Genomic DNA, 21,685 nt, shown 5'->3' with positions numbered 1-21,685 from the left:
ATTAAAAATTCATACCGTGTACAATTAGTGTGTGTATATATATAAGTCGTAATAGTGAATTGTTATAATTATTTATCATCTAAAAAATTCGTACCTCAGACATAGTTCTTTTTTTGTTGATTATTTTTCATATCTAATGGCTACTAGCTATGATTCTATCAACAGTATTACCTATGATAGATTATGTAATGAAAAAGTTTGGAAAATAAAGGCAAGGATTATAAGGTTATGGAAAGTCCCATCTAAATTTGATAAGAGTAATTAGACCGCTTACCTAGAAATAGTTCTCATGAATGATAAGGTAAGCTGATTATTTTCCATGATTTTTTCAAGTGATGCTAGGTCCAGTTTATAAATATTTTTTGTTCATATTTTAAGTTTATTTGATAAGTAAATCCTTGCATGAATAAAAGACAGTGCGATTTAACAGGGTTATAAGTGCTAATAGTCTTTATTTTTAATTTATTTTACAGTGTGATAAAATTCATTGTTCAATCAAGAATTATTTGGCAAAGATATTTGAGAATGATCTGATCGAGGGGAAGGTTTATGTCTTCTCAAATTTTTTGATTGAGAAATCAAGCGGAATTTATCTTCCGACTGCACACGTGTATAGAATAACTTTTAAGAATGAGTCACGTATAGTAAATACGGTCGATGATCGTAAAATTCCTGACAATCATTTTAATTTTCTCGATCATGCTAATATATTGAGACAAACAAATGAAAAATCTAACTTATTTGGTACGTAGTTAATTTGTATTATTATTGTGTTATTCATTTATGATGGGCAAACTTAATTTTTTTTTTTGGGCTGCAAATTAAACAAATTGAAAATGGTATTTTTATTCATCAAGAGAAATATGGCAATAAACTAGTTAAGAAATTTGGTATGAAAAATATCAAACCCATGGGAACTCCCATGCACCCTAATTCAAAACTAGACAAGGGAGAAATTGAGAAAGATGTAGATGAGACTAGGTATAGAGGAATGATTAGCTCTCTTATGTATTTAACTTCCTCTAGACCTGATATTGTGCAAAGTGTTGGAATGTGTTCAAGATTCCAATCTAAACCAAAAGAGTCTCATCTTTCTGCAGTTAAGAGGATCATTAGATATGTTCATGGCACATCCAATTTTGGTCTTTGGTATCCTAGGATTGATGATTTTTCTGCAGTTGGTTATTGTGATGCAGATTTTGCCGGTGATAAAGTTGATAGAAGGAGCACATTAGGCTTATGTTGTTTCCTTGGAAAGTCCTTGAATGTTTGGTCAAGTAAGAAGCAGCCAACAGTTGCTTTATCCACTGCAGAGGCGGAGTATATAGCTGCATATTCTTGTTGTTCACAGCTCATGTGGTTATAAACACAGCTTGCTTATTACAAATTAAATGCTGAAAATATTCCCTTGTTGTATGATAATATGAGTGCCATTAATATTTCTAAAAATCCAGTCTTGCACTCTATGACTAAACATATTGAAGTGAAATTTCACTCAATAAGAGAACATGTTCAAAAGGGGGATATTAGCATTCAATTTGTTAAATCAGAGGAGCAATTGGCTGATATTTTCACTAAACCACTAGTTGAGGACAGATTTTGCATGCTTAGAACTAGTCTAGGGATTTTAAGCCATGATTCATTGTTTGAAAATTGATGATGTGTTTGTTAGAGTTTTTTTGTCTCATAAACAGGTATGAGACAATTCTGGGCAAGTGACGAACTTTCTCTTAAACCATCGTTCTCAGGCCTTGTCGCAAGTACAGAGTCATCTAAGCCAACCTCAAAAAATCAGATCATGAGTGGTCTAATATATTTTCTTAAACCCAATCATCTCTGGGCTCAATATGAATGTTATATGATTTTTTGTTTTGTTTTTGTTAGCTTGTTTACTTTAGTTTATTTCTTTTTATCCTTAAGTCCAAAAAGTTTCAAATTTTAAATTGATTTCCTTTCTTAATTTTAAATAAAATCAAATATTTCTTTTTGTAATGTCAAGTTCTTTCAAGTTAAATCAGAGGTGATGCAGTTGCATGGTTTAAGAAAATTTCTTTTGGGTACAATTACTGTTCGTACCCTGGATCGAGCTATCCGAGCCGGGATGTTCAAATAACAAAGCGACCGACTTCTTCAGGTCAGACAAACCGACCTCTTCTCAAAGAGCTCGGCCAAATCGACAGTAAAGCCGAACGAAGGGCCCAAACAAAAGGACACAGCCCAATCCAAAGGCAGTCCAAGCCTACAGAGAGAAGGGCGGTTCCGTTGAAGATAAGCTGACCTCACCCAAAGATAAGATAAGATAAGATAAGATAACTAACTTATCTTATCTAAAAAGGTCACTATCACACCATTATAAATACACTGGAGCACCCAGGTATAACTCATACTCTGATTCTACTAAAAACCTGTTTAATACCCATGCTAACTTAAGCATCGGAGTCTCTTGCAGGTATCCCCCACCCTCTTGTGACCAAAGGATCAGCAGTGCAACCAGTCCAACAAGTCGGACACGACAGCTCCGGCCGCCACCCACCAGCCGGACACGTCATCTCCGACCAGTACCGAAGATCTCATCCGAGATCGACCTACAGTTTCAGGTAACCCTCGAAACATTGGCGCCGTTGCCGGGGAACCTGGAAGTCATCCCATCACCATGGCGGACGACCATGACAATGACCACGATTCAGGTCTGGAAGATAGAACGCCGCACAAGAATGCAGACACTACGCTAAAAGATACTCCGGAATTGAACGGGGACAAAAATCATCAAATCCGGGGGTAATAGAAGCGCTTCAAGACCGTTTAAAGCAACTTGAAAAAGAAACCCAGCAACAACGAGAAGTCGGAAAGGATTTACAAAGAGAGGTAAGGCGGCGTCGAGAATTAGAAGATAAACTCTTACAACTCGAAGCCGATCTCAAAGAAAAAGCTACTCGGACCACTCTTGAGGAGAATTCATGCAAAGATCAAGATCCATTCACTAGGGAAATCATGAAAACCAAAATTCCTAAAGACTTCAAACTCCCGGATATGACTTTGTATGATGGCACTACAGATCCCAACCATCACCTCAGAAACTTCAGAAGCAGAATGTACCTCACCGACGCCTCAGATGCCGTTCGCTGCAAAGCTTTTCCAACAACTCTCACAAAGACAGCAATCAGATGGTTCGACAACCTACCTCCAAAGTCCATCTCAAGCTTTGACGACCTGGCCAAAAATTTCCTGGCCAGGTTTTCCATCCAAAAAGACAAGGCTAAGCACGCCCCCAGCCTACTAGGGATCAAGCAAGGAAATCGGGAAAGTCTTCGCAACTACATGGAAAGATTCAACAAAACATGCCTGGACATACAAAGCTTGCCAACAGAGGCCGCCATCATGGGCCTCATCAATGGCCTACGAGAGGGACCTTTTAGTCAATCTATATCAAAGAAATACCCTACATCTCTAGAAGAAGTGCAGGAGCGAGCGGAGAAATACATCAACATGGAAGAAAACTCTCGGTTGGGAGAAACCTCAAAATCCGGATTCCCCTACCGAGATAAAGATAAAGAGTCCAAAAAGAAGGAAGATTGACAAGGGGAGAAAATAAAAAATATCATAATTACACCCCTCTTAGGGTATCTCTGGTAGATGTCTACAAAGAAGTCTGCCATACGGAAAAAATACCCCCAGCCTGACCCCTCAAAGGCAAAAGAGGAGGAGGAAACTGGAATGAATATTGTGAATACCATCGAGTCCGTGGGCACTCCACCAACGAATGCTTTGACCTAAAAAATGTCATAGAAAAATTGGTGAGAGAAGGAAAACTAGATCGGTTTCTGGCCACCCGAGATGATGAGCAAAGAAAGAGACGAAGGGATGAAGATGTCGGACGAGCTAAGCGATCACCTCGTACACCAGAAAGACACGTCCACATGATACACGGCGGATTTGCAGGAGGAGGAATCTCCAAATCATCTCGCAAAAGATATCTAAAGGAAGTATATCATGTCGAAGGGAAGGAAGAAGCACCCGACATCCCTGCAATCACGTTCACCAAAGAAGACGCATCCGGTATCATCTCAGGACATGACGACCCCATGGTCATCACCATCATACTGGCAAACGCCAATCTCCACCGCACATTAATTGACCAAGGGAGCTCCGCCGACATCTTATTCAAAACTGCCTTCGACAAGCTCGGCTTAGAAGAAAAGGAGCTTAGAGCATACCCGAACAGCCTGTTCGGACTGGGAAATACCCCAGTACAACCACTGGGATACGTGTCACTACATACAATCTTTGGAAAAGGGAACCAATCCACCCTATTGTCGTCCACGCGTTCGCGTCATTTGTGCAGATTCCAGTCCACGCGATCGCGTCAGGCACGCGATCGCGTCATTGCGATTTCCTCCATTCCGCGCGGTCGCGTAAGCCATGCATCCGCGTCGGTATTCGCTGGTCATCTCCTTGGCTTCTTCTCTTTCTCTGCAGAAACTTCCTCAAATCCATCCGAATGCTACCTAAATTAAATAAAATTGCACAAAACTCAAAATAGCATCCATAGTGGCTAAAATATAATTAATTCTTAATTAAATTCAACAAATTATATGCAAATTTACTAGGAAAAGATAGACAAGATGCTCATGCATCAGTCTCCTACAAAAATAAGTTATAAAAGTAATCCCTGAAAGAGACCTGACAAAGGTCCAAAAAAGAGGATTACAAAAATAACTGGAAAGAGGACCAACATAAAGAAATCGGTTATGAATTGCGCAGAATAAATACAAGTAAGAGCAAGAAAAACCGAAATACAAGTTGGACCTACACATCCACAACCTCGAAGGATCCAAGCTACAAAGTACAAAGCAATCCAAAGAGGTCGAGCAGCAAGGCTCCAGCATTCTCAAAACCCAGAATGGTACCAAGACAAGTGCAAACAAGCATGATACAAAATACAATATTATAAACAAGCTTCAGGATCAGGCCCAAAGCTTGAGAGCTACTTGTTGTTTTTTCAAAATAAAAAGTTGCTAAACAAGCAACCGCAAGGAGTATCAACAGTCAGCAAAATATTCGAATTACAAAATAAAGAGTTTAAAAGCCCACAAGTCGGGCTATCCACACAAACATCCAAGAAAAATCAGCTAAGATCGGGAGCCTTCTCGGCAGCATCAGTACAGGGAGAAGGAGGGCGAGTCTGAAGAGGCACAGCATCCACGGTACCATCATCCCGGTTCAAGATCTGACAGTCCGGATAAGAAACGGAATGACCGACCTCAACTGGAGGAACTGTAGAAGTTGACACTTTGGCAGAAGGCACAGGGGGAGGTTCGACATCGTCATCATCCTGGTCATCAGGGACAATCTTACTGTCCCTCACAACATTGTCCAGGCTAAAAAGAGCAAGGTCGGCCTCGGGAGCAATAATCCGAACTTGCTCCTTCAGGTTCTCGTAAGCAGCATTCACAGTGCCAACAAGATGACCCTGGAGCTCGGAGTAATCAGCTCGGACATTCTCCAACTCCTCTTTCAAGCGCATTCCCTCCCGATAGGATGTGACGTAGCTGTCTTTATGCCTCAATGCCGTATCCTCGGCCAACCGCACAGAAGCCGCCAGAGCAAGGGAACTCGCCTTCTCATTCTTCAGATCCTTCTCTAGTTTGGCCACCTTCACCTCAAGCTCCTCCTTTAAGCCCTTCATCCGATCGAACTCCTGTTTTGCCTCCTCCATAAAAGCTTTGGTGGCATGGAGAGGAAGATTTTGAGCAGTTCGGTGCAGGGCAGCTCCCATATGTGCCATTTTTACACTACTCCGAGTTGTAAAATCCAAGTGCGAAGGAGTGATACATCATCCATAGGGAGGACACCGTAAGGACCGATCTGCTGATCTACGAACTCGACCGCGTCAAAATCAGGGGCATCAAGGTTGAAAGGCTCAATTGTTTTTTGTTTCTTGTTGGGAGGAGCACCAGAAGCAGCAGCGGAAGACTATGGAGGGTCGGCCAGACAAACCAGAGGAGTGGGAATCACCTTCCTCGGCCCAGGAGAACTCGGCATGGGCGGCTTCACTGAAACTTGAGAAGATCCCTCTCCCGCCACCTTGGCCGAGATATTTTGAGCAGCAGCGGCCTTCTTTGCCTTTTTGTAGGCCTTCATGGAATCATTGTTTTTCGACATCTCTGAAAATACAGAATCAACCATAGTGAGGAGTTACCATCTAGAAGAAGCAAAACTAAGAAACAAGTACAGAAACAAGTCAGACAGTACCCAAAGCAGTTCGAACCAAAGATGGATCACTCAAAAATCTTTTTGTATCCAGATGGGGTGGTTCCCCCCACAAATCTTCAAGAACAACTACAAAAGCCTGCTCAACCTCATCAAGGATCTCCTAGGTATAGCGAGACACTCTCACATTCTTTTGCCACTCTAGAGGGAAAGCAGGCTCGTCATTCTCATCAAGAAAAAAGGGGCGGATCCCCTCAACAGCACGGACTCAGAAGAAATAATTCTTAAAGTCTTTAAAAGACTCATCGTACATGGCAAAAACTTTATGCCCCTGGGCCGACATGAAAGAAACCCAAAGAGCTTTCTTTTTGGAAGAACCTCCAGGCTTGGCAGAAACAAAAAGATAGAGGAAAAGAGTATGAGAAGGTGTTATGCCTAACTCTTGGCAAAGCAACTGAAAAATCTTGATAAAACCCCAAGAATTCGGATGAAGCTGGGACGGGGCAATGTTACACGACCACAACAAGTCGGTCTCGAAAGCAGTAAAAGGAAAAGTAATGTCCAACTGGCTGAAGAAATATTCATAGGCATAGAAAAAGGGACGCCCCCCCTCGACAAAAGTAGGAAAACAAACCCTCTCGTCAGAGTCGGGCGCTACAAGCTCATAATCCCTCTCCCGAGCACTGCCACTACAAATCTTATGACGTTTCCTCAGCTCTACACAAAAATCAGCGTCCACCACAGAGACACACATCAAGACAAGGGAGTCCAGCCAATCGGACATCCCTCGGGAACTTTAGAGGACATCTATACAATGTTATTGCGAGAAGACATAAAGCCAACTAATCCTACAATAAGAAAAGAAGATTGGATTACTAAAAAACATCTCGGACGAGGGGCAAAACAACTCGACTAAATATGATACAGAAGAACAAACAGAAAAGGAAAACCCCAAGACTCAAAACCAAAGCCCTGGGACATCCTTTGGAGGCAGTAACAAAGCAATATTTTAGGAAAAATCTACAGCTTACGTCCCGGCATCTCTTAAACAAGAAAAGAAAACTTCAAACAACAAACATTTTTCATAGGAGAAAGACAAAACACAAAAGTCATCAAAGTCACTATCTTTTTACAGTCTATCAGCAAAAAGCATCGCCAAACATCAAACACGCCAAGCGGAAACCGTCAAAGGCGCAACCTTTTTTCAGAATCAAACAAAAACCAAGGAGCAATCTTCGATTAAGTGAGCAAAGATGCAGTTTTTCTGGGTATCGGACAGAAGCGACAATAGAACATGCAGAGCCCTAAAAGCATCAAACAACAGGAAAGGCAAAAAGGTCCATGCAAAAGACGAAGAAACTCCCAGAACACACATTACAACAGCAATCAAGCGCGGTAAAAACAAAAAGATCCAAACTTTCTCTAAACAAAATCAAAACTTCACCACAAAACTAAAAGACAAAGCAACAAAGACGGGAAGAAATTGCAAATGGAACCAACCTGAAAAAAGCAGAGCCTCAAAAAGGTTGAAAATGGAAAGACGGAATCGCTGGATCTTTGAATGACGCCACAAAGGCAAAATGTAGGCGAAAAGCAGAAGGTGAGAGAACGAAGGGAGAAGTTACAAAGAAAGGTGAAGGAGAGAAACCGTTTTCTGATGAAGCAAAATTCAAAATAAAGCCAAGTGAAACGGGGCAATTAATACCAATTGATGAAGGTATTAAACCCTCGCACGTTCCCTAGAACAAAGCGCCAATACAAAAGCGCGCGCTTATAGAGGAAAAACGTTCTACATTAAAAAAAAAGGGTTCTACAAAGGAAAAAATCGACAAAATGCTTGAACTCGGCTTCACTAGAGAAGGACCAAAGTCTAAAGGACTCGACCTCAAAAAAGAAGATCGAGCTCAAGCAGGGGCGCTGTTCATACCCTGGATCGAGCTATCCGAGCCGGGATGTTCAAATAACAAAGCGACCGACCTCTTCAGGTCAGACAAACCGACCTCTTCTCAAAGAGCTCAGCCAAATCGACAGTAAAGCCGAACGAAGGGCCCAAACAAAGGGACACAGCCCAATCCAAAGGCAGTCCAAGCCTACAGAGAGAAGGGCGGTTCCGTTGAAGATAAGCTGACCTCACCCAAAGATAAGATAAGATAAGATAAGATAAGATAACTAACTTATCTTATCTAAAAAGGTCACTATCACACCATTATAAATACATTGGAGCACCCAGGTATAACTCATACTCTGATTCCACTAAAAACCTGTTTAATACACATGCTAACTTAAACATCGGAGTCTCTTGCAGGTACCCCCACCCTCCGGTGACCAAAGGATCAGCAGTGCATCCAGTCCAACAAGTCGGACACGACAGCTCCGGCCGCCACCCACCAGCCGGACACGTCATCTCCGACCAGTACCGAAGATCTCATCCGAGATCGACCTATAGTTTCAGGTAACCCTCGAAACAGTTACTGTTCATACCCTGGGTCAAGATGTCCGACCTGGGATCTTTAGCGACAAGCCGACCGACCTCTTCAGGTCAGACTATCCGACCTCTTCCCAAATGTGCTTAGCTAAAAGGGATACAACTCCACTCAAAGAAGGCACAATCTCAAACAGGGCTACAAATGTCATCCGAGACTAAAAAAGGTTCTATATAAAGAACACTAAAAAGTCATCAGACAAGTCACTAAAAGCCTGGATATCAAGCCACAAGGATAACTTCGCCAAAGCAGAGGGATGTCAACACAAACTTAAAGCAAGGCGTGATCCAGAAGGCAAGGGTAGAAAACCCACACTACCACTCAAAAGAGGATGGACTGTGAAGTACCAAACCTCTAGAAAATCTGCCAGAATTGCAAAGCAATGAAGAAACAAGCCAGACAAATGCTTGAGCACGACTTCCAAAGAGATCGAAGCTTGATCTCACGAAAAGATCGAACTCAAGCAGGGGCACTGTTCATACCCTGGGTCAAGATGTCCGACCTGGGATCTTTAGCGACAAGCCGACCGACCTCTTCAGGTCAGACTATCCGACCTCTTCCCAAAGAGCTCGGCCAATTACCGACCTCTTCACAAAGAGCTCGGCCAAAACGCTACAGAGGCCCAATAAAGGCCCAAATAGAGGGACACAGCCCAATCTAAAGGCAGCCAAAGCCTAGAAGGATAAAGGCGGTTTCCCAGAAGATAAGATGACCTCACTTAAAAATAAGATAAGATAAGATAACTATCTTATCTCCAGAAAGGTCACTCCACACTACTATAAATACACTGGAGCACCCAGGTATAACTCATACTCTGATTCTACAATAAACCTGCTTAATACACATGCTAACTTAAGCATCGGAGTCTCTTGCAGGTACCCCCCACCCTCCGGTGGCCAAGGATCAGCAGTACAGCAAGTCTAACAAGTCGAACACAACAGCTCCGGCCGCCACCAGCCAGCCGGACATGTCATCTCCGACCAGTACAGAAGATCTCATCCGAGATCGACCTCCAGTTTCAGGTAACCCTCGGAACATTGGCGCCGTTGCCGGGGAACCTGGAAGTCATCCCATCACCATGGCGGACAACCATGACAACGATCACAACTCTAGTTTGGTGGACCGAACGCCAAACAAAGACACGGACACCACCTCCAAAGACGCACCTCAAAACGGGGGAAATAAGCAACCCCCAAACACAGAAATTTTGGAAGCTATCCGTGAGCAACAGAATTGCCTTAAACAGCTGGAACAAGAAGCTGAACATCAACGGGAAGCCGAAAGAGACCTTCGGAAGAGAAACAAGACGACGTCAGAGGACAAGCTCCTAAAACTCGAAGCGGATCTCAAGGCCAAAACAACTCGATCCGGTCACGAAGACATCCCCCACAAATATCAAGACCCATTCACCAAAGAGATCATGAAAGCTAAAGTCCCAAAGGACTTCAAAGCTCCCGATATGACCCCGTACGGCGGCACATCAGATTCAAGCCATCATCTTAGAAATTCCAGAAGCAGGATGTATCTCACGAAGGCCTCAGATGCAATCCGTTATTCTCCATCCAGAAGGATAAAGCCGAACACGCTCCAAGCTTGCTAGGGATCAAGCAAGGAGATCGGGAAAGTCTTCGCAACTACATGGAAAGATTCAACAAAGCGTGCCTGGACATACAAAGTCTGCCAACAAAAGCAGATATCTTGGGTTTCATCAATGGCCTACGAGGAGGACCTTTTAGCCACTCAATATCCAAAAAGTACCCAACATCTCTAAACGAGGTACAGGAACAGGCAAAGAAACACATCAACATGGAGGAGAACTCTCGACTAGGAGAGAGCTCAGAAACCGAATTCTCCTAACCCACCACAGGACAAGGATAAAGAGTCCAAGAAAAAAGAAGATCAACCCGGGAAGACTAGAAAATACCGCAATTACACCCCTCTTCGGGTGTCTTTTGTGGAGGTTTACCGAGAAATATGCAACACGGAGAAGATCCCACCACCTCGCCCAATCAAAAACAAAAGAGGTCGGACAAGTTGAAGGTCCACCTCACACCAAAGAGATCGGACGAGTTGAAGGTCCACCTCACACCGAAGAGGTCAGGCGAGTTAACATCCACCTCACACCAAAGAGGTCGGATGAGTTAAAGGTCCACCGCACACCAAAGAGGTCGGACGAGTTGAAGGTCCACCTCACACCAAAGAGTTCGGACGAGTTGAAGGTCCACCTCACATCAAAGAGATCGGACGAGTTAACGTCCACCTCACACCAAAGAGGTCGGACGAGTTAACGTCCACCTCACACCAAAGAGGTCGGACGAGTTAAAGGTCCACCTTACAACAAAGAGGTCGGACGAGTTGAAGGTCCACCTCACACCAAAGAGTTCGGACGAGTTGAAGGTCCACCTCACATCAAAGAGGTCGGACGAGTTAACGTCCACCTCACACCAAAGAGGTCGGACGAGTTAAAGGTCCACCTCACACCAAAGAAGTCGGACGAGTTGAAAGTCCACCTCACACCAAAGAGGTCGGGCAAGTTGAAGGTCCACCTCACACCAAAGAGGTCAGACGAGTTGAAGGTCCACCTCACAACAAAGAAGTTGGACGAGTTGAAGGTCCACCTCACAACAAAGAGGTCGGACGAGTTGAAGGTCTAACCTCACATCAAAGAGGTCGGATGAGTTAAAGGTCCACCTCACACCAAAGAGGTCGGACGAGTTGAAGATCCACCTCACACCAAAGAGGTCGGACGAGTTGAAGGTCCACCTTACAACAAAGAGGTCGGATGAATTGAAGGTCCGCCTCACATCAAAGAGTTCGGACGAGTTGAAGGTCCACCTCACATCGAAGATGTCGGGCGAGTCGAAGGTCCACCTCACAACAAAGAGGTCGGACAAGTTAAACGTCCACCTCACACCAAAGAGGTCAGAAGAGTTGAAAAGGACAACGGAGTGCGAACAAGCCTTCCCAGATTTCAAAATTCTTGGGGCAACCACCCATTCTTTCCAGACCATGGGAAAGTGAAGAACTCATATTATACCTCGCAGTGGGAAGTCGGGCAATAGCCTCAGCACTAGTCAGAGAAGACAGAAGTGGGTAAGAACCCGTCTACTTCATCAGCAAAGCTCTACAAGCGGCCGAACTAAACTATCAAAAGATAGAAAAAGTTTGCCTAAGCCCACATACTCACCTCTCAACGACTCCACCCATACTTTCAAGCTCACACTATCAGAGTTCGGACCAACCAGCCCATAAAAGCATCCTACAGAAAACAAACTTAGCTGGAAGAATCCTACAGAGGACAGCTTGGATAATTCGGGGGATCCTGGACAAAACCAGAGAACATCTCAAACAATTCGGGGGACCCTGGACAAAAACAGAAAACAGCTCGGACAAATCGGGGAAAATGAAGTCCGACATATAGAATGCCCGAGCTGATGCATTTTCAAAACCAGCCAGCACCAACAGCTCGAACAATTCGGGGATATGAAGTCTGACACATACCTCAGGAGCAGAATGCCCGAGCTGATACATTTTCAAAACTAGCCAACCAAGGGGCAATAACAGAAGCCTCATCCAGGCTACATTACAAGACCACAACAAATCGATCTCGAAGGCGGTATAAGGGATGTACTCAGGGTCAGCCACAGTAACATGCATTAAAACTACGAAATCCAGCTAATCAGACATGCTGTCCGGGATCTTAGTAGACATCTAAAAGACATAGGTCGACTATGGGCTACTACCAAACAACTCGGGCAAATAAGGAAACAACTCGGACAATAACAGCAAAACATCAAGTGACAGACTTGGCAGTAAAAGGGAAACCCCAGGACTCACACGAAAGTCCAGGGGCACCCTTTGGAGGCAACAACAGGGCAAGAACACAGAGAAAAGAAGTCAACAATCTATACCCAAACAGTCCGAACACCTCTCAAACAAAAGGTCAAAACAAAAGCTAGAACTTTTGTACAAAAGAAGTCAGGCAACGATGAAAAGAAACAGGAACAGCAACCAAACCCTAAAGCAAAGCACACATTCTTCTCAAAGGCGAATGACAAAAGAAAAGTGACAACAAACGATCAAAGATGCAAACTTTTTGCAGAAAGAACCAAAGTTCTTCGGAGCAAATACAAAGTCAAAGCTTTACATCAAAAGCATGCCAACTTCCCTATAGCCCCACCAGAAGAGCTCCCACAAGTCCTCTGGGCATATCGGACAACTCCACACTTCACCACGAAGGAATCACCTTTCTGATTAGCTATACGGAATGGAGGCAATGATCCTAGTGGAAGTCAAAGAAGGATCGCCAAAAGTGATCCACTACAGTGAAGAGGCCAACTCCCAACTTCAAAAGGAATAACTCGACCTACTTCCAGAAACCCGAGAACGAGGTCGGATCAAGGAAGAGGCGTTAAAACGTCAAATGGCCTCAAGATACAATTGGAAGGTAATCTAGCAACAACAATCTCATCCTAATCCGAAATGACATCAAAATAGTTCGGTCAGGAGAAGAGAAGCTAGCAGCCAACTAGAAAGGACCATACCAAGTTGTTCAGAAGAATGGGGAAAGGTTGCTACAAAGTGTCCAACTTCGAAGGGCAAGAGCTACCAAGGTCATGGCAGGCCTGCAATCTAAAAAGGACGCCAGGCCGAGATCCAAAAAGATTGCCCGACCTAGAAAGGTAAGTACTAATATGTACACACCCTTATCTTCATTTTATTGTTTAAAAGATTGCAGATTCCTAAAAAGTTTCCTACCAAGACGCCCGGCTACGGCAGGTCGGCAAGGTGAACAACAAATTCACCACCCGATCACGACAAAGTCGGCAAGATGAAAACCAAACTCATCATCCGATTACAAAGCGACATGTCGGCAAGGTGAAAACCAACTTCACCGCCCGACCACAATGAAAACCGAATTCATCGTTCGATTTCGACAAAGTGAAATAAAATTCACTACTATACCAAGACGCATTAATCTGAAACGCAAATTTCACTGCCGGATCACGATAAGGTCGGCGGGGTGAAAACCAAATTCACCGCCCGATCACGATAAAAGTCGGCAAAGATGAAACCAGAATTCATCGCCCGATTTCGACAAGGTCGGCAACAAAGTGAAAGCAGAGTTCATCGCCCGATTATAAAGCAACAGATCGGCAGAAAGTGAAAAACAAATTCACTGCACAATCACGATAAAGATAAACCGTCCGATAAAGGTGAAAACACAATTCACCCAAAAGACGATCTAGAGATGCCAACCACTTTCTACAAATCGGCAAAGATGAACACAGAATAATGTATGAAGTTATCGAAAGTGATCTAAAAAAGAACCTGACGAGGTCTTACGGATTGCTAAAATAATAACTTAAAGACTGGCCGACGTTGAGAAGTCGGACCAAGCCAACCCAAGTTATAAGTAAACCCTGGAAAGAGGTCTGGCCAACCCTATTAAAGAGTATTACTTTAACTTAGAAGGGCCCGACATGACAAGTCGGCCCAAAATGAAAAGTTATAAAAGTAGTCCCTGAAAGAGACCTGACAAAGGTCCAAAAAAGAGGACTACAAAAATAACTTAGAAACAGGACGACGCAAAGAAGTCGACCTCCTACAAAAAACAAGTTATAAAAGTAATCCCTGAAAGAGACCTGACAAAGGTCCAAGAAAGAGGATTACAAAATAACTTAGAAGAGATCGACATGACGAAGTCGGTCTCCTACAAAAAACAAAACAAGTTATAAAAGTAATCCCTGAAAGAGACCTGACCAAGGTCCAAGAAAGAGGATTACAAAAACAACTTAGACCGACAAGAGAAGTCGGACCAATGAAAGCTACAGATCGGACCGACAAAAGAAGTCGGACCGGCGAAAGCTACAGATCGGACCGATAAGAGAAGTCGGACCGGCGAAAGCTACAGCTCGGATCGACACGAGGTGTCAGACCAACGAAAAGCGTGCGCTAAAAGGGACATAGCTTCGCCCAAAAAGCCACGGCTCCACGACAAGGCTATCAAAATTGTTCAGAATGACTAAAAAGTGTTCTACGAGAACAGTAAAAAGTTGTCGGACAAGTTAGCCCCAAGGACCACATCGACCAAGCAGAAAGTGGACAAAACCAGCAGTGATCAAAAGAGGTCGGACAACAAAATACCGACACTCTACAAAGATCCACAAAGGGGACAAAGACATCTCACAAACGGCCAAAGGAAGGCTACGAATGCTTTGCTAAAAGGTATGAAGTCTTGAAAAAAGACACTACTCAAAAGGCAAAAGCACAAATCAAAACGGCGCTAAAAAGTCATCCAAACAGACTATAAAAGGTTTCCCATCAGGAACTATACCTAAAAAGTTGTTGGATTATGACTAAAAAGCCCGAACAGTGAAGACAAACAAGTCGGAAGAAGGCTGAAAAGACCTCTCAACAAACTAAAAAGGGCAATACCAGACTCCCACAAGGAGAAACTACTCAAGATCGACCAAAGTCAGGATGCTTGAGCACGACTTCCTCAAAAAGATCGAAGCTCTGAAATCACGATCTCACGGAAAGGTCCGAACTCAAGCAGGGGCAAAATCGTACAGGTCGACGTCAGCTAAGAAGAGGCGCAAGTACGATCTCAAAAATGAACAAGCCAAAAGGTTGGGAAACAACTTAAGGCTCAAATGTGCTTAGCTAAAAGGGATACAACTCCACTCAAAGAAGGCACAATCTCAAACAAGGCTACAAACGTCATCCGAGACTAAAAAAGGTTCTATATAAAGAACACTAAAAAGTCATCAGACAAGTCACTAAAAGCCTGGATATCAAGCCGCAAGGATAACTTCGCCAAAGCAGAGGGATGTCAACACAAACTTAAAGCAAGGCGTGATCCAGAAGGCAAGGGTAGAAAACCCACACTACCACTCAAAAGAGGATGGACTGTGAAGTACCAAACCTCTAGAAAATCTGCCAGAATTGCAAAGCAATGAAGAAACAAGCCAGACAGATGCTTGAGCATGACTTCCAAAGAGATCGAAGCTCGATCTCACGAAAAGATCGAACTCAAGCAGGGGCACTGTTCATACCCTGGGTCAAGATGTCCGACCTGGGATCTTTAGCGACAAGCCGACCGACCTCTTCAGGTCAGACTATCCGACCTCTTCCCAAAGAGCTCGGCCAATGACCGACCTCTTCACAAAGAGCTCGGCCAAAACGCTACAGAGGCCTAATAAGGGCCCAAATAGAGGGACACAGCCCAATCTAAAGGCAGCCAAAGCCTAGAAGGATAAAGGCGGTTTCCCAGAAGATAAGACGACCTCACTTAAAGATAAGATAAGATAAGATAACTATCTTATCTCCAGAAAGGTCACTCCACACTACTATAAATACACTGGAGCACCCAGGTATAACTCATACTCTGATTCTACAATAAACCTGCTTAATACCCATGCTAACTTAAGCATCGGAGTCTCTTGCAGGTACCCCCCACCCTCCGGTGGCTAAGGATCAGCAGTACAGCAAGTCTAACAAGTCGGACACAACAGCTCCGGCCGCCACCAGCCAGCCGGACATGTCATCTCCGACCAGTACAGAAGATCTCATCCGAGATCGACCTCCAGTTTCAGGTAACCCTCGGAACAGTTACCAATACTTCTTCTTCTCCCTCCATAACTCCTCCAACCCTTCAGTTTCTCCTCACTATCTTTACTGCATCTCTTCCTTCAAAAATCAGAAACCAACCAAATGAGGAAGAAAACTGTTTCTCAAAAGCCACCACGAGAAAAGATATTCAAGCTTCCTGCAAAGCAAAAACCCTCCACTCGTTTTCAGGACCGAACCTTCACTACTTCTCCTTCTTCTCCAACTTCATCTCCTCGTTCAGATCCCATGGCTCGCACTAAAAATCCCTCAAGGTTTCCACCTTCAGCCAAGCCGACGGCACCTCCGAAGGAACCTCCATCCAAACCTGGTTCGTCAAAGCCAAGTTCATCAAAGGGGAAACACCCAGCTGCTACCGAACCTACCTCTGAGCCCACTCAACCTAAGACAAGGTCTGTTCCCTTGCGTTCTCAAAGAGATAAACATCGGCTCCCTCTTAAATCAGTTAGAGAACCAGACATTGATCCCTTTGCACATAAATCCCATTTCATGACATCTCACTCCAACTGTAACCCTTATAGATTTAGGTCTGCCATGAATAATGACTTTTATGAAGGAGTTATTAAGTACCGTACCATGTGTCCCTCTTTTCTTGATGATTTACCAAATTGAAAAAGAAAGGTTTTCTTTTTGTTGAAAATTTAGAATTTCTGGAATGGAATCATTTTTTTAACATCAAAAAGCCTGTTTACCCACTTTTGGTCAAAGAGTTTTATGCTAACATGACATATCATGACGGCAGTGTGCATTCTTATGTCAAGGGCCAAGACATTATTTTAAATAATGAAACAATCAGTGATTCATTAAAATATACTGATGTTGGGGCTTGTGCTTATACTTCTGTTAAGTGGGATGAAGGAGTTGGCATCTCTTTTAATGATGCTTTGCCTCATATTTGTGAACATGTTTCCTTGATTGATGGCATTACCCCCACTCACAAAGCCCTAGGATATGAACGTGCTCAGTTGCACCAAATTGTCAACCACATCATACTTCCTCAAAGTGGTTCATATCAAAGGGTATCTTATACTGACACTCTTGTTTTGTATGCCCTGCTCACTAAAACAGAAATTTCTTTTGCTTATTTGATGGTTAGATACATGTTTGACTCTGTTAGAAATGAGAAAGACAAAGCCCTTACTTATGGCATGTTTCTAACTTGTATTTTTGAGTATTTTGGTGTTGACTTGTCCAATGAGGATTATGAAAACAGACATTCATATCTAAAAGGGGGTGGTTTAGTGAAACAGCATAAAGGACCTACTCGTTCTGAGATGGTGGTTCTAGATGATGAGGATGATGAGTTCATTCCTGAGGAATCTTCTCCACCTTCCACCGAGGGCACCTCCATCTCCACTGGACAAAAATCTGCTCTGTTTAATGTTGTTAGAGATGTGGTCCAAGAGTTTGTCTCCCAATCCAATCATATGATTGCCATGAGTAAGGAACAAAGGAAGCTAGCAAGCAAGCATGAGAATTTCCTCTGAGAATCAAGGGATAGAGTGGCTGTATTCATGAAGTTCATTGATAATCTTCAGCAAGATGAAGATCATGCCACTGGTGCTGAAGAGGAAGCTGATTCGGAAGGGATTGGTTCAGATGCCTAGATTTGTCTCATGAAAATGCTGCTATCTCCCCACTTTTTGTCTCATGAAAACTGTTTCTCTTGTGTTTTTTGAACTACTTTCTGTCATTTGGGATGACTGTAATACTTTAACTACTACTGCATTTATTTTAAATTAATTTGGTGATTTAGAGTGTGCATTAACACTTTTTTTGCAGGTTATATGTGCAATTTTTACTTGAATTTGCCTATTTTCCACCCTTGATGACAAAAGGGGGGAGTAATAGCGCATGAGTAGCAGGATTGTGAATCTTTGATTATTTTTTGGAATGTTGATTGCGGCTGCTATAATGTTGTTGGCATGAAAATTTGATTTGCAAATTTTGCTACTGCTGTGATTTTTTGTGCATGAAAACTGGAACTTGCTTTTTATGACATGTTGAATATTGGGCTGGTTTGGTGTTGCTAGTTGTTTAAGCTCCCTTAGTCAAAGTTGAATTATATGCAGCTCTTTATTGTGCTCTCTATAAGTATAATATAAACAGGAACAAAAAGAAGAGTATAAATCTAGGGGGAGCTACTCTTGAAAAGGAAAAGGGGAGCAACACAAAAGCAAGCAACATCATTCAAAGGGAAGTTTCTTAACTTTACTAAAATTCGATTCCTTTGGTAATGTTTAATTATGTTTGTCATCAAGGGGGAGATTGTTGAGTTAAGAAATTAACTAATATAAACAATGATGACAAACATTAGATTCTTGGGCTAATTATCCAATTAGTTTTTTATTATTTGGGTTTAGTGATGCAGACAAAAAATTTAATATATAACAGCAGCCCAAATTGGATGGAAAACAAAAATAAGGCTGGTGGGTTGATAATCCAAAGGAAGCCCAAAGAAAACAAAGCAAAGAAATCAACGGGCTAAATGAATAGATCTGTTCTAAGTCCGACAGCAAGCAATTCCCTCCCATTTGCTTTCACCAAAAGCAACGTTCACCTTTTCCTTCTTGGTCAGAAATCAGAGAAGTGAGAGAGAGCTTAGTTCCTAAGCTATTCATAGAAGAAGAAAGAAAGAGAAGGTTAAGCAAGAAAAGTTGAGGTCTAATAAACCAAATCAAACCAAATCAAGCTAAGGTAGAGGTCAAAGGTAACATATTTCCTCTTGCATGCATATTGCTTTCTTCTCCTCTTTCCAACTCTCTGCCAGTCCGAAATGGGATACTTGAGAAAGATGATCTCTGTTCTACACTGCTGTGCATCTACGGTCATAAAGTGTGTCTTGGGGACCAAGTAGTGTTTTAATGGCTAAGATCTGGGTTTACCATTGAAAATATTTGTTTCTGCTGCCCTATGGCTTTCGGTCAACAAAGGAGGTCAAAACCAAAGTTCCTAATCTGAGGAAAAATGGAAGACAGTGAAAAAGTGAGTTGGTGAAGCACACAGCTCAAGGGTTGACCTAGGAGAGAGCAACTCAGCAACATGCAAGGAGATACAAAAAAAATTATTTTCATCATTCAGAAGCCAAGGAGAGATAACCAGTGTTCTTGAGGTGTATGTTCTGAGAAGAGCTCTCTGAAGAAGTTCATCTACTTGAACAGTGCTTCCTAGTCAAAGGAGCATTCCGCTAGAATGAAGAACTGAATCAGAGGCTAGCAAATCTGGTTTATCACATAGCAAAGAGGCTATTGAAGCATCAATCTCCTTCATGTTTTATAGATTGTAATTTTCTTTTTAATGTTTATCTTTCTGTAATTTCTTGAGGTAAAAGGCTGAATGAGAGAGTCATTGAAAGAGGCTAAGAGTGGAAAAAGGCAGAAAGATACACATGAGTGAAAAGCCTAGAGTTATTTCAGATTTCTTTAGGTTAAATCTGCGTCTTGTATCTTGTACTAGTGAGGTATCCCTTTCTTAGTTAGGTTAGCACTAAGAGTAAAGAGTTCGGTATTAGCATAACCAAGTCAAGTTAAGTTAGAACTTGAGTGTGAAAGGATTGTGTCAATCATGTGGAATTAGTGTATGTAATACTTTAACTATAGTGGAAATTCCACCACTGTTGTGGTGGAGACTGGACGTAGATTGCATTGCACAAAGCAACCGAACCAGGATACATGATGGTGTCAGCTTCTCTCTTTCCTGCTCTGTTCTGTTTTCTGATATTCATGAGACAAAATGAAATTGTCTCATAAATTTTCCGCTGCTGAGTTCAAACAGATTCAGATTGCAAGTTTGTTTTAAAAGGGTTATTTCATTAAAGTAAAAGAATGTCATAGATTCAACCCCCCTTCTCTAAGTCTTCTACAACCTTCAGTCACTTATTATAATTCTTAAAACTTAGTTTGTATATAAATATTTATGTTTAAGATTAAAATTAAACTAAGAATTTAATTTTAATGTACTGTCAGTATAAAGTAGTTTTATACGTGCATTCAATTATGTAATAATACATTAGCAAAAATAACTATCTTTTACATTGATCGCGTGAATAATCGTCCAAAAGAACGAATGTGATTGTACAATTGTGTAAAATCATCAAAATTAAACTCTAAAAAAAATCCTCATGATTTCATGCAAAAAAAAAAAAAAACACAATGCTAAAAGCACTAAGAGGTTCCAACGGGTCTTATATTATGGTGTAAATAAAGTTTTTTTGTACTTGGCCAAGTAATAGGGGTGCACATGACCCGACCTGGCCCGAAGGTCCGGCCCGGTCTCGAACACTTTAGGAGCTAATTTGGTGTGATTTCATCGAGTTTAGGGTCGGGTAAGAGTCTTAAAAATAGACCCGGTCATTATTTCGGGTCAGGTCCGGACTATAGCTCGGGTCACCCGAAGTCGGCCCGGTGGCCCGGTCATCATACACAATTAATATTTTGTGTTATTAATGATGGATCATGACTATTCTTATGTGGAATTTAAGTATTGTAAACCTTAATATTTTGTGTTATTAGTCATTATAAGACTATAAGTTAATGTTTTATTTTTAGAATGCATAAGACTTTAGACTAATGCATAATATTGTGTTATTTGTATTGATTTAAATATTTGGTATTATTAGACAATATTAGTATTGATTATGGTTATGCTTTAGTATTGATTGTGGTTATGCTTTAATTTTGAAGAAGGGTTGGTTCTTGTTATATTTTTTTAAGTGAATTTTACCATGTTAAATAATGGTTGTAGTTTTAGAAATTTGGATATTTTTACATGCTAGCTTACAAAAAAGTATCAACGTAATATAATGTTAACGGCCCGATTTTTACCCGATATAATTATGGTCCGAAAGTGTATTGGTTTCATCGGGTTTAGGGTCGGGTTCGGATCTAATAAATAGACCCGGTGTATATTTCGGATCAGATCTGAATCACATCAAACCCAGCTTCACCCGACTCATGTGCACCTCTACCAAGTAAAACAAAAAAAGATTTCCTAATTAAAAGTAAACTAACTGATGACTAATCAACCTAGAAAAACAAAGTTTCATGGGAATCTATGCTGCTCTAATCATTTCAAGTATAGCAAGTACTTACACTATGTTTGTTTGAAGAGAAAATGGAAGAAAAGAAAAGGGAGGAAAGAAAAGAGGAAGGAAAATGATCATTTTTCATTGTTTGGTTATGAAGAGAAATTGAAGAGGAAATAAAAGGGGTGGAAAAAAATTGGTGGACCCATCAATTTTTTTTCTCTCCAATGTTGGAAAGAAAAGGAAGGGAAAACTTATTTTCTCTCACAACTTCCAATATTACCCTTTCATTTTTTTCAATGTATTTTATAATATAAGAATAAAATTGTCTTTTTAT

The 21,685-nt window shown here is 42.0% G+C and overlaps 1 protein-coding gene across 1 annotated transcript; it reads right to left on the bottom strand.

The window, feature by feature from the left end:
- Positions 1 to 5,125: 5,125 nt before the first annotated feature.
- LOC148550357 (uncharacterized) lies at positions 5,126 to 5,785 on the bottom strand. Its single transcript, XM_088493178.1, has one exon. It carries the CDS (start codon positions 5,783 to 5,785, stop codon positions 5,126 to 5,128), a length of 660 nt encoding a protein of 219 aa, XP_088349304.1.
- Positions 5,786 to 21,685: the final 15,900 nt, after the last annotated feature.

The sequence above is a fragment of the Arachis ipaensis genome, chromosome B7 (genome assembly GCF_059453495.1).
Source record: "Arachis ipaensis isolate K30076 ecotype BB chromosome B7, ASM5945349v1, whole genome shotgun sequence".
NCBI lineage: Eukaryota > Viridiplantae > Streptophyta > Magnoliopsida > Fabales > Fabaceae > Arachis > Arachis ipaensis.
Note: the sequence above shows the minus strand (reverse complement) of the source record. Positions and strands in the feature narration are given on the sequence as shown.